This window comes from Micropterus salmoides, unplaced genomic scaffold, assembly GCF_014851395.1.
Source record: "Micropterus salmoides isolate LMB-PRFRI ecotype aquatic unplaced genomic scaffold, ASM1485139v1 Ms_hic_scaffold_7, whole genome shotgun sequence".
NCBI lineage: Eukaryota > Metazoa > Chordata > Actinopteri > Centrarchiformes > Centrarchidae > Micropterus > Micropterus salmoides.
In genome coordinates, this window is record NW_024044459.1 from 21,542,859 (window position 1) to 21,559,868 (window position 17,010).

Consider the following 17,010-nt stretch of genomic DNA (forward strand, 5'->3'; position numbering starts at 1 on the left):
TCTCCCCATGTTACAACCATACCCCTCTCCCCTGTCAATCAATGTTCACCATGTGAGTTATGGTATTTCACATCTTGAGTGACAGAATTCACATTTTCATCCATGTTTTTCATCATTATTAATTAATTAATTCATTCATTCATTAATCCAACCTTTGTGTGCATGTACCTGATATGATACTGAAATTGAGTTGGGTCACCTGGTTAAGCTGATGGACCGGACGCTGGTTACTCATCAGAGTGACGGTGACATACAGCACATGTTCTTGTACGTACATATGTTCACACAGTACACGTGAATCTGGCAGATAGCCAGTGAAGGTGACATGTGGTGAAAATGACCGGTGTCAAGTGGTTGGGTGGGTGTGTAGGTGGTGGAGAAACACTAACAAATGCTCACGTGTATTTGAGGACATACATGCATGTACACACTTATAAGAACAGCCTTCCTCCCTGCACTCTTGCCCCCTCACACACCTCTCATGTTCCAAGGTGCGAAAAAGATGGAAAAGCGCCTCGGGACAAATCCTGTCCGAAGCTTCCAGAGGTTTCTTATCATGTGTGCAGAATCAGTCGGAGAGACGGTCCCATCCACAGCTGAGGAGGGCTGGCTGCACGCTCTCGGTAACACGACCCTGCTAGAAGTCACACAGTGTCAAAGGGAGTAAATAGCCTTGCAGTTGAGGTGTTCCCTATTGGGAAGTATAACACTACACACACTCACACGGACACACAAGAGGTGCACACGCACACACACACCCATTGCAATTATAGTGTTTGCATTGCATTTTTATTACCAAATTAAAGCCACAGCAAGAGGAGAGAAGATATAACACAAGGTTTACAAAACATCACAAAAAGATGTGAAGACAAGTTTTAGGAAGTTATTTATAAGATGATACATGTGACACACACACGCACACAAACAAAACAAAATGCACACTCAGATTTACATAGAATAACCTGCACGGAAAGATCTCTGCACACACATCAATTATTTGGAACTTCAAACATGCAAATCCACACACAAACACAGAAAAGCCTTGTAACTGATTCCGCAGGAGCATTGAGAACTGTGGATAATTGCTAGCACCATTGTGCTGCTCTTCAATGGGCTGGTTACCCAAGAAGCCTCATGTTCGTGTTCATGTACATTTGCTTTGAAGGTGGCAGGCACAAAGAGCTGAGCCCTGCCCAGAACAAAGCCCTGGGAGACCCCGCTTCACCCATAGACGTCTTTCATGGAGGGAACCACAGACAGAAATGATCTTCTTCCATGTGACAGTGTGTATGCACTGCGTGTGCAACAGTTTCAGCGTGTGTATGTGCAGGTGCACGTGCTTTAAGGGAGGGGCTGCTTGTCATCATTCAAACCACAGGATGTATTTTGTCAAAATAGTTTAACACCTCTTCTTTAGAAGATGTAAAGCCCTCAGCTTTGGGACCCTCTCAGAATAAGGGGGGGTCGCAAGTTTCGCAAAAGTTTTGTCTCTGTAATTGTCACAAATTTTGAATTAATTCAGTCATTTGGTAACCAACTTAAGCAGTTCAAAGTTTGATGTACTTATCTTTTGGATTAAGTTGATGTCATTATGATCAGCCATAGTCACTTCTGCAGTAAATAAGCAGATATTTTATCCAGTTTAACTAAACATGTATCCACTTTCATACAGTCCCTTTGTGTGACAGCAAAGAATCTTTGTGTTGAATTGAACATGCGAACATATCTGACAACTCTAATAATAGATATAAATTGGTAAACAGCAGTAAGTAGATGTAAACTGAAAATTAACTTTTACAAAATGTACAGTAGAATGATTTAATCATTATATTACTTTTTTTAAATATAAGAACTTGTGTTAAAGTTAAACAGTAAATGGACTGATTATTGCAGATATTGCATGGTTTGAGCTGGGAACTGCTTTAATGTCTGACTCACATGTGTCCTGATCACCTCCTCAGCTAAACTGACCAGTTTGAGCTGATCGCCTCAGGGTGCTGCTTTAGAGCAGATAAAGTGAAGAGGAACAGAACTAAAGGCTCATTCCTGCTGTAATGAGACTGCTTGATTTGCACACGAAAACACTTGCGTTTTACTGTAAACCCCATCTGCAAACCAAGTGTATTTTACAGGACAATACAATTTAAAATCAAGTTAAATATTGGTTACTCAAACACATTTTATATATAATAATTTTGATTACACGTATTAATAAGCTGACATTCTTAAGGCTTGATGATTTTACAGGCTAAATATTCATTTGTACACATTATTGTCAAATGACATTTGGCAAGTTCCTCTGTTACAGACATGGAGACCTGTGCTCATCAGAATCCAGTGTCCATTTTGCTTTCATTATCTGTATGATCTGGCTCCCATTTCCCCAGTAATTTCAACATTACACACTTTGCTACAATTCCCTAGACTGCGTGCCACAGTGCACTACCAAGGAAACTCATTAACAATTTATAGCATCGCTGAGTTGGAGCATGCAGTGCAACAGGTGCTCATTGCATCACAGCTGCACTGTGTGTGTTTGTGTGATCACTTTACGCTACAGTAAATATAATGCAGAGCTGTGGAGGCTAATGAGAGGCTAAGTTTTTTAGAGTCATTTAAGGGAAAGATAAAACAAAGGGGTACTTACTGAAACTGTCAACCTGAAGAGCACATTATAGTTATCTGAATTTAAATGAACCATGTACACTGATCTGAACATACTCAAGTTATCAAGCTGTAAGGCTTTATCTGTCTGTCTGTCGCTTACTCTTACACCCATCATGTCCCCCGTTGCCGTTGCCTCCACTCTCTCTTCTCCCCTCCCTCCCACTCATTATTCTGTCTCTATCTGCCCATGGTGTCCTCACTCGCCACCCTCTCCCGCTCTCTCTCTCTCTGGGACAGCAGATGGAGACTATGGCCCAGTTCTGCCTTTTGTTCTGGGTCCCCAGAGAGACCTGTGGCTTTTTTGGACAGCACACAGCTCGGCTCCCCATATCTCATACAAAATGCAAGCGCCTTTCTTTTCATTAAAAAAGGAAGCAGCGGAATGCACACTTTCTGAATATATTTGCTGGACCGGGAATGACTGCAGAGGCTTAAAATGTCAAACGCATCTCTTGACTTAAGATCGCCTCCTGACTTCACTTTGAACTTTCTGTTCAGTTTTTTTCTAATCTACCATAATGAATGATAATGTTATTTTAGTTTTTCTAGTACTGCCTACTGATTTTGAATTGTCTACTTTGCATGGTGTCAGTAGTTCATGGTTACACATTTGTATTTACTTTATAATTGTGCTTGATGCACTTAAACCTTACAGAGAGTTAAAGAGGAATTCCTTTTGATACTTCTCCTACCACTAGCTTCTGAGTTTGTCTCTTGTTGTTCATGACATCATGGCATGTGAGGGATAAGAAAATGTATCCTTATAAGGCTGTGATGATGTGTTAAATGAAAGAAAAGCACAAGCTGGAACATGCAGACAGGTAAAGGTCGATTATTTCATTATATCGATTTAACAAATTTCCTTAAAACAAGCAAAAGGATTGCCAAAAGACAACAAGGAAACAACTGTGAGAGTGAAGGCAGTGCGCAAAATGTGAATCTTTCCTTCACAACACCACCCGCACGCGTCAGTGCGTCTCAGGTTCTCCCGAACTCCACCACTCTGTTATTTTTCATAACGAACATCCCATAAATAATTAATGTGTGCGAAACCTCAACCTGACCAGCATCCCACCTGTTGACGATCGGCTGTTTTTACCTCCAACTTTATATACGTATCACCATTGCTTAAAAAAAAAAAAGCCTTTTAGTTATCATTATCCCACCATCTTATAGATCAAATACATGCACCCTATTTCAGAAAAAGCAAAATTAATGTATCTCATTTGAAGACCCGAATTATCCCTCTAAAATGCAAAGTGAGACAACCTACCGTCTACTGAAGTTCTCACATTAAACAGCTCTATTGATCTATGAAGATACACTGAAGATTAAAAGCTGTGCACCATTTAAACGCAAATGTTATGCAAACTTATCTCAAAGCATCTTATTCGGTTGTGGATTTCCTCGTTATCCACATTTGATGGTTAACCTAGGCTATTTGCATAACACACACAAATGCCTTAAAAGTAAAAACAAAAGTTCTATAAAAAGTCTATAAAATCCTTATCTGTATCTTTGTTGTGAAGAATACATGCACAGCTTATCGGTTACAATCTAGTTTGTGGTTATTATGAAGGAAGATCAAGGGACGTTTGAATGAAAGAATATTTCAGTAGGCCTACTGATTGTGGCCTCAACAAATTTAATATATTTTTTAAAAACCTGCTACGGAATTGCGATGATTTGCTTTTTATTGCCAGTAGCCTAATTTTGCTGTTTTATTTCTATATGCCTTCTAAGTGTTTACTGAAACTTGATCCCATTTCACCGCAACACGAACTCGCTGCAGATGGCTGTCTGATCATATTCTGATACCGTTCAACCTGCATAAATTCTGTTAATAATTTAACACAGCATCCTCATTATATTTCCCTATTCCCTGCCTTCATGAGGCGAGCAAAGGGGCACGGATTGTGATTGGCTAACAACAGTGGGTGGGGGACAGAGCAGTGACAGGTAGCAAACAGGTAGGTTCATAAATAATTTCCAAGTAGGCTATTTTGCTTCTTCTTCTTTTTTCTCCTTTTTTTTTTTACCGCGCCCTTTTGTCCTACAGGCTTTTGAAAAACTGTAGATGAGCCGCAAAGAGGTTGGAAAGAGAGAGAGAGAGAGACAGAAAGAAACCTAGCTACTTCAGCTTGAGTCACGCAGCAGGACAGGTTGCCAGGGCCAGTGTGAGCGTGGTGCGTGCGTTCACGTGCACGTGCGTGTGTTTGTTTGAGTTGATGGAGAAAGAGAAAGAGAAAGAAAGGAGAAAGAAAAAAGTAGAGAGGAGGAGGTGTACCGACGTGTGTGTGTAAGTCTTTCTTTAGCTGAGAAAGTGTGTTCTCTCTAGAGTCAGGTCCTCGGGGACACGATGGGGACCCGCGAGCGCTCACCAGCTGACAGCGCGTGCTTCATTGAGGCCATCCAACACCTCGGCCCACGAGCCTGCCAACAATAGCCTGAAATTAATGCACACTCCCTATTACCAAATCCGGGATTCACCAAATGGACGACATGGCAACAGTTCAAGAAAAAAAAAACTTTCATCGAATAGATGAGAATATTGTTGCAAGAAAACGACATTGAGTTAGGCCTATTATTTAATGCAGCGTTTCTCTACATCGAAGTTGCCACAAACAGTGAAGTTTAAAACACTTAATCACAGGACAGTAGGCCAGGAGGCGCGCGATACAAATGCAGCATATGGCGAGCGAGCGCGTGTTGGACACGTTTCACGTCGCTGTTAGTTTACGATAAATTAAATAGAGGAGATCAAGTGTTGAAAGTAAATTTACCTTAATGGAAAATGCCCATTGTTTGTGGTTTGAAGTACAGATATTTCCCTCACTTTACTTTGGTAGTCAAACAGTAAGCCTAAATTTTAGCATCCCCTAAACCTCACTTAAGAAGGCACTGTTAGGTTACTGTGGATGGAAATTAAGCCAATAATTTCATTAAATGCTATATGCAATTTCTAAACTAAAGGCAATAAACATTTGTATCACCTTTATGTTTTATTAATATATTATCAAAAGCATTATAGTAGTAGGAGTAGTAACAGCAGCAGTAGCAGCAGTAATAATAATAATAATAATAGTATGGTTAGGGCCTGTTGTTGTAACAAGCTCTAATAGTTCTACTTGGCTTCTTATACCAACCATCACAATCATTCTATTATTATTACTATTAGGCTATTATAATAATAATAATAAGATTTAGATGGAAATATACAAACTAAATGCATTTTAGAGAGTTATTGCAGTTATCTAAGAAAGGTGCATGGAAACAACAGAGACAAAGAAACATTTTCGTTTGCTTTTTTTATTCCCAAATTCAAATGAACATAACAATAAATGGCAAAAATTTAACTATGAGTTATAAAAAGCAAATCAAATGAAAAATTTCAGCAATAAATACATGTCAATTAATCTCATCCAGTGAAAGCAAAAGACACACAAGTTCATCTGAAGATACAAAAGCAAATACAAAAGAAGGCAGCAATGATGGCTACATTAAATAGGCTATTTGCATGGAATTGGCAGTACTACACTAGCAAACAAAGCAAAACAATATTGTTTATGGTTTGAAAACAAAAGTCGCATTTCTCAAGCCTCTGGCTCGTATATTATTAAAGTGCACATCATGAACTTTTGAAGTTGCAAAACAAAATACATTATACGAATTAACAAATAAAAACATAATAACAAAAATCATATTATAGCTACAAAACTTATTTTTACATTATCAAATATAAGAAATTATCCGTAAAGTTATGATTTTGTGGAAGACAGGTTTTTGGTTGGAGTGACGTGGGAGATACCCATGGCAGTGCTGCATGCGACATGGCAGAGGGGTCTTCAAGCCACGTCTCCATGGAAACCAGAAATTTTAGGCTATACATCTATTGGCAGAACCGAATTAGGCCTATCTCACATTTTTAAAAAAATCATCTTTAGACTATGCAACAAGTTGACAAAGTAGAATTATTGTTAAAAATTGAACATGACTTTTCTGAAGCAGGAAACGTTTCTATCCTCTTAAAAATGCGTTTTGTTACTAACAGATAAACGTATGATTGACACGGTTTATGGACATTATTTTGTTGCAGGCTATAGTGAATCTTTAATATAGTCTGTTATTTTTAAATCACTCAGAAAGAAACGGCGTGATGACGGTGTCTGGGTAGCTTGAGTTCTGAGAGGTCATCTTCTTCACTTGAGTGGAGCTCCATCGCTATTTCATCGGAGTCACTGAAATGGGAGTGCGGGGAAAACTCCCCGTCGCTCCGTGGAGACTCCTTCCTGCCACCTGTGACCAGTGCGAGCGAACTGCCAGCCCGAGTGGATGAAGAAGGAGAGGGCGAACGCATAGCTTCTTCTACCAGGGCGGAAAACGAACTATCGTCGAAGGACGAGCGGAAAGGCATCCCGCCTATGTGGGCAGGTAAGCTGCCACCTGAGACGGGCGCCGCCGCCGCTGTCCTCCCGGGTGTAGGGGACGGGGACGCCTTGTCCTTCGCCCCGTCAAAATTAACGGTGGATGAAAGCGTAATGCCGGACTTTGGCGAGCTGTTATTGTTGGAGACGTGGTTGTCGCTGGAGGAGACCGGGCCTTCGAGCAGCTCGGCCAGAGCGTTGATGTAAATCTGCGCCATCTGTAAAGTTTCATATTTGGACAGCTTCTTGTCGTTGTCAAACGCCGGGATTACGCTGCGCAGCTCGTCAAACGCGTGGTTAAGTCCGTGCATCCTCCTCCTCTCCCGCGCGTTGGCGGCCACGCGCCTCTGCTTCTGGACCCCGCCGACGGGTTTGCTGGAAGGGGCTCTCTGTCTCGTGGACGTGTCCTCCTCGCACCCGGTGACCGTGCCTTTAAGACGGCACAGGTCCCTGACTTTGAGCGAAGAAGAGGAGGGGCTCTTGGCAGTTTTTCTGTAGCAGGGAGGGCTGGGGTGGCCCGAAGACTCCGGGGAGCCACTCTCTGAAAAAAGAAAACAAAAAATTCAGCCTTCTGAACATTGTCTGGTTTGACAACAACCTGTAATAAATGCCTAGATTCTTATGACTGTTTTTAGCCGTTAATCAAGCGCACATATTTTAACTGCACGAAATAAACTTTGCAGAAATGTAGCCTGGTGCTTCTTTGAGACCTTAAGTGCAAGCAAGGGGCCTTAATGACCACTGCAAATCCCAGTTGCCTGTTGCATGTGATGTTGCATTGTAGGTGATTTTACTTTGAAAGGCTGTCCCAAAATGGAATTTATAAGCGGCGTTTCTCACCTTGGTAGGAGCCGGTGCTCGGGCAGGGCGAGTGCCGCAGGTAGTCAGGTGTAATGGCGTGTGCCTCGCAGGTGCCAGAAGGCTGCACCAGAGCCAGCCAGGCGCGTGGGTCACTGCCGCCGTCCACGAGCGTCAGCCCAGGATCGTAGCGGGACTCCTCGAGCTGGTCCACCCCTCTCGGGCTCTGCTGCCGTGAGTCGAGGATTGACACCTCCCGCGTGCCTTTGCTCCAATCTTCCACACATCGGACATCCATGTTTCCAAAAAGAACCCCAAAATCTAAGTAGAGTAAAACAGACTAATAATATCAGTGGGAAAGTTATTTGGAGGCAAGCACTGGTGCTGTCGCACTGTGTGAATATGACTGTCGCGTGCGGGACTCCTTCTCTGGTGTCTCAAGGAGCGGCGTCGATTTAAAAAGCGGCACGCGTCCGGGAGCCCCCCTCCTCGCGTTGGTCGCGTGTTGACGTCCAATGAGAAGTCTCGGTAAAGCCCGAGAGAGGAGATTATGGACCCCCGAAGCCGGACTGTTTATGATAACGTTACAATTTAAGGAGTGTTTAACGCAAGGGAGGTAAGAGGAACCTCCCACAGGACGCACGTGCACGGGGAGGTGGCGGTTTTAGGTAAGGAGTGTGGACACGACAGAGGAAGGGGGAAGGAAAGACTGAAAAGGGTTAATTTGCCATCGTCAACTGTCTAACTGTCATCATCGGTGTAAAGGCTGCACTTAAGTTTATATCCCACGGACAGTGAAGCCTGGTTAGTTCAACGTTTTCCACCAGAGCCCCCTAACTCCAAAGTTCAAGGCAACACAGACTTGTTGCAACACACATAAATCTATCAAGACTACTAAAAGAACAGAATTTAACAAAATATTTTCCCCAAATCAACTCAAAGTATGGGGCTCTATTTCTGGCCTATAGGCACAACACTTTTTTACAACAATTAACAAAGTGGGCTATGTGCATTTCAGCCTTTGGCAATGATACAAATGCAGTGAATGGGCTACGTTGTAGGGCCATTAACCAAGTTGAGGGAGCCTGATAAAAAACGAACTTTGGGCTCAGTAAAACTTGACCAGAAGTCAGCTGGGGGGAAAGGACGGCAAAAAAGGAGAAAAAAAATAAAGAAAACTTTGCAGCTCGCGCGTTCATTGTCAATTCATTCATTCTAAGATCATCTCCAGTTTCCATTTTTGCTTTGTAGCGGGTCAAAAACCTTTTGATCCAGCTTTCAGAAACGCCCTGTCGGTAAAAAAAAAAAGGCTTCACAGGGAACGGAAACATGAGCAGGGGCCTCAGCGCTCAACACTGTTTCAATACTGACACGAGCTATAGCTAGGCCTATGCGGTGCGCGGTTGCAACTGTAAGCAGTGAGGAGAAAGTGCACACACACGCAAACACGCAGAAAAATGCAAACACGCATGCAGACAGAACACAATGTGTAGGCCTACTTAAGCTGTAACAATTTAGGCTACTATATATTAATTCATAGAGTTTTATGAAGAGCTGTGAACACTCACCTTTGGACAAGCTATTTAGTGCAAGTGGTTCTCAAAGTGGGGACTCCCAGGGGTCCTCGGGAGGGCTGCAGGGGGTCTCCAGCAGAAATGGAATAATTTATTTTCACTGTAATTCCATTCATAAGTGACACAATGACAGAATATATTGTTTTGGTCATGGGTTTCATACACGTTCTGTAATAAAACATTTAAAAGCAAAAATCCTATCAGAGGGGCTACCCTGGGACAGAATCTTATCAATCTGCTCTAATTTGTGTCAGTTTAGGGGTCCTTGATGTGAAAAAGTTTGAGAACAACTGATTTAGGGAACCTGTATTCTACTGATCAAAGCACCCATGCTTAAGGAGATAAAAACCTTAGGCCTAACCTGGCAAATGAACAATGGGCTAATTGCTGGGTGGGAAGTGTCTATTTAACTTAATTACTACCGTCGATTTAAGATAATATAGCCTCAGACCGTAACAGTAGCCAAATGTATGAGGTCTACCCCTACCCAGTCCCAGTTTTGTCAGCAACATTAAATGACCTTATCACAAAATTCGATTATTAAGCAGTAAGCTGCGAACCCATCAACTATAAAAATTAGCTATTAAGAATGGTAAGAAGTATGGGTGTGGGTCAACTCTCTGAGAAGACGAGACTCCTAAAACTATAGGGGCTGGAAATTGTGGGAAAACACAATTTGTGGGAAGAAATCCCATAATTTCAGAGATAAACCGACATCAATCTTTTCTATTTTTTATTCATGTATTCATCATGGGGACGTCTTGCGGGTAGAGGTCTGGCGCCGACCGTTCGCCCCCTCTTCCCACCTACAAGCCCCCCATCCAACGGGCCGGGCCGGGCTCCTGAAGCTACCGACAGGTTGGATATTGTAGCTGGCGATTATTAAAGTGCTGCGGCCACAATGGAGACTCTATGTTCCATTGGTCACGCCTGGGGGGCTCCTCGAGGGAGAGAAGGGGGGCTCCCATTCCAGTGCGCGAGAAGAGTCTGCGTGCTGCCGCTTCTCATTCCCATCTCCCGGGAGACCGGGGCGCGACGGGCACGAGACTGGAGTGAGGGGACCTGGACAGGGATTTCAAAACTTAACTGTAGCCCTCCTAAATTCACTAAATCCATGATATTCTTTTGACGAAGTGCCAAAATAGAAATGTAGCTCTAAAATTAGCGACAAGGGAACTTTTAATTGTCTCCAAACTTTTTGATTTTCCCATACAAATAGCAGGCAAAATCAAGATCACAGAATTAGCCTAAAGAAGTGCTTAATTTAGAAAGTGGTGGAAAGTAACTATAAATGTAAATATTGTGGCAGAAATAAGCAATAGGTATTTAATGTTCTAAGTTATAGGCTACTCCACTGCCACACATCTTTGTGATATTTATTTGCTCTTAATAGGCTACTTCTGTACTTGTAGTAGGCTACTTATGTTAAATTATGAATGGGTTAGGCTACAGTTACTGAAGATTTAAGAGTTGCTGACTTTGATATCTCCTATGACTTGTACAATAATAAGAAAATGTCTGTAGTTTGAGACGCAGTTTGTGTTTGGTCAGTTGTGTCCAGTACAATCCAAAGCACACATCAACAACTGATAAATTAATCATAATGTTGGCAATATACCTGCCATTCATCTTGTTATGAAGCACAAACCGAATCAAAGTCTGAAAAAGAGACAGGGACAATTTTGACAATTGGAAAAGCTAAATAGTGCCACTCTATGGTTAAAATGGAGAACTACAATGTAGTGCTCCATTGAACTTGACAGCAGTCGTCCTCAGCAGTGTGCCTATCCAGCTGTTAACAGCAGTATACAAGCCTTTGAAGTTGAAGTGAACCTATTTGAAGTAAAAAGACACAAAAGCTTAGCTCAGGCTTGATCTTAAAATCTATTCCACACATACAATCAACTCACATCATACAAACCCATTTAAAAATGTTATGGTTGGCATTTGCATTTCCTCCCTAACTTTCACATGGTGTTCCTGCCTTAAACCCATTAGGTTTAATAATTTTCAGCTACAGGAAATCCCTTTTCATCCATTATTAAATTACACCCTGCTTGTGGCAATCAATTTTACTATTGGTTCTGGATCAATTGGCTCTTTGAAAATTAAAAAGGTCAAAATGACACTGACCTGCAAGATATCAACCCAGGCAACCAGGTTAGTCTTGACACTTGATTTTTTGTTTAATGTGTCATCATTCTGGATTCTGCTGACTTCACATAAACAAATGAGATGTCCTTTCTTGCCACATGATATTTGTTGATACAATAATGACAATAAAAGAAAAGAGATTGAGGGAGAGAATCTATAGGCTACTAAAACCCTGCAGTTTGAGTGTCTGTCTTGAAGGAAGCATGACTGACTACTTACCAGGATTCTAGGTCAACTTACCAGTAAGATGTGACTTGTGTAGAATTAGAAACCATTTCTTCTAGTAGAGAAGATAAGCCGCATACACTAAAAACAAAAACGCTGTGGAGAAGAGAATCTTTGCCATTCTGTCTAGAAAAGGAAGATCCACTGGGGCTTTTCACAGTATTCCTTTGTGGTTGTTGTGCCTCTGTTCACCAAAAGAAATCAGCTGTGACACTTGTTATGTGGAAGGTGCTTTTAGTATGAAAAGTTGGTCATTAGGTAAGGTGCTGAGTTTCAGGGAATTTACAGATGTCAGTGCTGTGTTTTGAGGGTTGAGACCCTAGATTACACAGAATCATGAAAAGTAATTATTCACGATTTGTTGCTAAATAAGATGTACATTATGTTTCTGAAATGCACCACCTTTCATATATGTCTGTCTAGATAAGCAAAAACAACAAATACCATTCCACTGTAGAAAACCTGTTTATTAGACAAATTATACACAGAAAGCTTTGCCACTTGTAACAGAGGCCCCAGTTTGTTCAGTTTTTGAATAATATGCAACACATACAACAAAATAGGCCTATATTAAATACTGTACATCATAAATTTTTGAAAATTATCAAGTAAATCCTGTAGTTCTATGTATGAAATTAAAAATGTTAACATATAGCGCAAGAGCAAGTTTGAGCATGCTTTCTTTTTAATCAACTTGCCACTTTTTGTTATTTAGCCAGCAAATAATAAAATGAACTCAGGATGACATGAGAAAAGCAGAGTTTGTGTTCATGTGTTTATGTTGACCATGGGCAGAACAAGGGAAAACCCAAATGCAGCAATGTGCCTGCTAAACTCAACACGAAAGCTCATCATGATATACTCTTTTCTTTTTGTTAAACAAAAATAGCATCAACATGTAAAATATACATTTTTTATAATGTCTTTCATTTATACTAAATAAAACCTTTTAAATGTCTGTGTCCTATTTGTCATTCAATAGCCATACTGTAGCCTAATATAAGAAAAGAATGCCTAAGAATGCTTGCTTCAAAACACTGTGGCTTGACTGAGTTTTCTACGCACAACATTTTGCAGTTTTAGTTCTTAAAGATAACAAACTGAAAACTTGTTCTAAACAACTAACATTATCAATTATTAATACAGTGTTAGTGAAAAAGATTTGGTTCCATTTTACCACCCCACCCCCTAATCCACAAAATATTCCTTTAATGCTCTTACCGTTCCCCTTCACCACCCCAAAATGCACCTTAATGGTCTCACTTTAATTAATTGGCACTTTAAAAAAAACAAGTTATATAAACAGTACCCTTAACATTACGTATATGAAATAGAAGTATATTTCAGACTCATCTCTCACAAGAGGCAGCCATTGGGACCCAATGGCTGTTGACTCTTCATGACATTCCAATGACCCTAAAGTAAAACCACTGATTTGCTGCGCTAAAATGTATCCAGTACAAGGTGATATTTTGGATTTGACTGCAAGTTGGGAGGGTACAGCTAGCTAGTTGACATATAAGGCCTGTATTGAAGATGCTGTTGCAATGGCTTCTCCTCAACACAAAATAAACTCCATTTCACCACTTGAACCTGATAAGAAGTGATTAATGAACTCGGACATGACACCTTACAGAATGACCTTCTAAACACCCGGGTCATGGCAGCACTAAAATTAAGCAAAACAAAGAAAAATAAAAAAGCAAAAGTTTGAATGACTTAATGATGCAAAACCAGAGACTACAGCACTCATTTAGCAGTATTTCAAAGTTTGCTGAGAGAAAAAACAAGTAGACAGCTCAGAACAATGTTATTTTTTGTACTTCCTGACCAAAACACATTCCACGCATTAAAATCTATTTTTTTTTTCAAAAACAAAATTTAATAAAAGACATATAATAAGCATAAGCTTTTTGAAGTCTTTCGGCTTGTCTTTTATGTTTTTTTCTCTTTTAGTTGTTTTTTGTATCATCCCTTTTTACTATCCCTCTGAGAGTCTGATTAGAGGATCTCACCTTGACTTGAAAAGCAGATAGCACAGTACAGGTGAGAAAAGAAAAGGTCAGATCTACATACAATCACTTACAGGTCTGTGGGCACTGGTACAGTGCAGTGGGATTGACAAAGAGTCTTTAATGTGCATCAAAATGGTGAAAACAGTTTCAGGCTGATGCACCAAAATGGCAGAAGTAGTTTAAGATCGACACACCAAACTGGTGATTGTACAGTGTCATATTGTTGCACTGTCATGGCATTTCAGCAGTTTCCCGACCGATGCACCATGATGGTGTCAGCATGTGTTCAGCTGTAAAGTCTTACGTCTAGTCAGGCCACCGTGTGGACACCATCTTGGAGATGATTTCACATTTAGAACACCAGGTATTGGTGAAACAACACCAGAGAAGAGAAAACTCAGTTTGGACTCCCCCATAGTGAAAAGGCAGATAAAAACTGAAAAAAGTGAAATCATCCAATATTCACTGAGACGGGGCCTTCGCAAAAAACTACAAGGGGCTGCTGTATATATTCCAAGGGCTACAGACAAAACTATTGTTATATATGCCTTCATAAAATAACTTCCCCATAATTGCTTAGTAGTGTGAGCCCCTTGGGGTTGTTTAATGACGCCACTAGTCATCCACCAATGGCAGCCCTAGAGCTCACATGAATATAGAAGTGTTTCCTGTGGTTGGAGTAGTATAAACTAAACCCTTGGAGTTTAGATAATAATAGTCAGGTCATTTCAGCAGAACTCCATTACATGAGGCAGTCCTCATGTCATAAAACAGAAACAATAAAAAAAGTTCCCCTTTCACACATACCCCCCAAAATAATCCCCCAAACAATCACAAGAACAACAACACCAAAGCAAAGATTCAAGCCCCACCCGCCCCCTTTCTTTTTCACACCTCACCCGCATGGTTTGCAGGAGGATAAGGAATGCCCCAACAGACCTTCACCTCCTTCATCTTCTCCACATACAAAATGGACACCCCTGAAAACACCCAAGCAGAAACTGAAAACACAAAGATTCCTATGTACACAGATCGCTATCTTCTGACTGTTTAGCTTAGCCATAATGTATTTGTTGTACCATTCCATGAGTGACCCTATTCACCTTGCCTGCTCCCTCTGCTCCTACTCCTCTTCCTCCTGAACCAACTTTATCCTGAGCAACTCCTCATATAGAGGTGCCCCTGTCTGGATCATTGCCATATCCAAAGTTGGGTCCTGGACCTGTGGGCTGGTAGGGGATGGACGACATTGTTTTAATGGGGCTGCGGAAGAAGCCACCGTTGGGGGCCCTCTGCCTGAAAGGGCCGACCCCACCAGTCCGGTGGTCCTGGAGGACGCCCCCGCCACCGCCACCAAAACCAGAGGAAAATCCAGCAGCGGCTTTGGCAGAGAGGCTGCGGCTGAGGGTCTGGATCTGCTCAGGGATGAAGGTGGTGGTGGTGATGTGGGTGTTGCGGAAATCACTGATCTGCTCGAGTGCCTGGCGAGCGGCAGGCAGTGCATCCATGTCAAGGGGTGTTAAATCGACGGAAGAGGTGGAGAACTGCTTGTGGGGGCTTTCATCCTCGGTGCACAAGCTGTTAACCCGGCGGTGTAGGTGCTCCAGGTCGATCTCCTTATCGTCCTGCAGGCGGGGAGGGAGAAGTAGGATGGAGAAGAGGAAGCGGTGATGGTAAATGGTACAAGGGAAGAGAGGTTAAGTTGGATAAAGGAAGGAAAGGAGAGAAAGGAGGTAAAGGTAAAGGAAAAGGAGTGAGGGTAGTGCAAATAGAGGAGTAAGGAAATGGAGAGAACAGCGAAGGAAACAGGAGAGTACGTGCAGAGAGGATATATTTTGAAAAAGAGGAAGTGGACAAGGATGGGGTGTATTTGTATTCAGCAACAGGGATGTCATCAATCCGACCAGTATCAATGCATAGTAAGAATAATAGTGAAAGCAGGACAAGGGTGTTGGACAATGCAGATAATGAAATGAAGGCATGCATGTAGACACCAAAAGTTTTTGGCACATTTAAAAATGAGATTAAAGTTGAGGTAATTGCAGTAGTTATGCGTGAGAATGAGAGTGAGGGTGGCGCAAAATAAAAGTGATAAATAAATGTTTGAAGGTCACAGGGGAATATGGGTGTGACAGGAAGCAGGGAGAGCAAAAAGAGGAGGGGGAAAGATGGAGGGAAGGATAGAGAAGCACACTGAGCTGTGGTCAGGATATCAAGGAGAGAAACATACACACACTTCTACAAGGTCTTTAAGGGAGTGCAGGTAATCTGGAATACACACAGAAAACACACCGCTGTCATGCTGTGTGCTCTGCGATTCCAAGGTGCAGGGGTCTATTGTCAAAATAATATAACAATACAAATAGAACTTATTTTATAGAAGGCAGTCCAAATGCTCAACAATACCTTATTTATCTTATGTATTTTTCCTGCTTCTTGTCACCTGTATTGCATTCTGGCCATCATGCCGAAAATTCACATTGAGATTGACATCTCATTTTCAAGTGAATTTTTTTCCAGGCCACATACAAGTAATCGCTCTTACTGCTTATTTATCAACCGCATTATAGAATGTAGATTATTCAACTTCAATCAAACAATGTTTAACAGTCTTAACAAGCTTAACAATTCCACCTAAAGATAAAGCACATACAGACGTAAGCTTTAACTTAACTTATAGTATAAGTTAAAGGAAACTTAGAATGACTATATTCACATATAAATAGCTTATCCACATTGTCTAAAGGATGGTAACACTCAGTGAGAGGTATTTCATGCTTTTACTGAATAGGGGAAGGTGGACCGTGGTGCAAGGGAGCTTGCAATGAATGAAGTGAGGATATAGAGGGGAGAAAGTGTATATGAAAGGTATTAGAACGTGCTGGAGAGAATTTCCCAAACTATTTTCAATGTTTGCATTGTCCACACACACGGCAATGTGCTCCCAGAGGTAAGTGGTGGGTGAGTGTGGGGTGTCACATAGTTTTAGGTGTCTCATTTTGGTGTTTCGGACTTCATGGGAATATTGTTTGGGTTAGGTCAAACAGGGTTTTGTGAGGAAGGGAGTCACATTATTGGGGGTAAAGATAGAGTTACTGACCGTGTCCTTCAGGTCTGGGGGGTCTGAAGGGGGCTCTGGACCTACTGTATGTA

At 41.5% G+C, this 17,010-nt stretch overlaps 2 protein-coding genes across 4 annotated transcripts in view; both read right to left on the minus strand.

Annotated features, from left to right (window-relative positions):
* Positions 1-5,983: 5,983 nt before the first annotated feature.
* On the minus strand, positions 5,984-8,970 carry atoh1a (atonal bHLH transcription factor 1a). Its single transcript, XM_038702506.1, has 2 exons — positions 7,932-8,970; positions 5,984-7,632 (listed from the first exon to the last, which is right to left on the minus strand). Exons 1-2 carry the CDS (start codon positions 8,185-8,187, stop codon positions 6,806-6,808), a joined length of 1,083 nt encoding a protein of 360 aa, XP_038558434.1. The 5' UTR covers positions 8,188-8,970; the 3' UTR covers positions 5,984-6,805.
* A 3,318-nt stretch (positions 8,971-12,288) lies between these two features.
* grid2 (glutamate receptor, ionotropic, delta 2) overlaps positions 12,289-17,010 on the minus strand; it is a 600,398-nt gene continuing 595,676 nt past the window's right edge. For 2 of the 3 annotated variants that reach the window (XM_038704208.1, XM_038704207.1), the window contains exon 16: positions 12,289-15,482. In XM_038704208.1, coding sequence (XP_038560136.1) covers positions 15,024-15,482 — 459 coding nt within the window. In that variant the 3' untranslated portion in view covers positions 12,289-15,023. The remainder of the gene's footprint in view (positions 15,483-17,010) is intronic. The other variant, XM_038704209.1, reaches the window with a different exon arrangement.

Coding starts and splice junctions, on each gene's coding strand:
- atoh1a (XM_038702506.1), bottom strand. CDS start 8,187: ATGGATGTCCGATGTGTGGAAGATTGGAGCAAAGGCACGCGGGAGGTG. Junction 7,633..7,931: donor GAGCACCGGCTCCTACCAAG/GTGAGAAACGCC, acceptor TTCTTTTTTCAG/AGAGTGGCTCCCCGGAGTCT.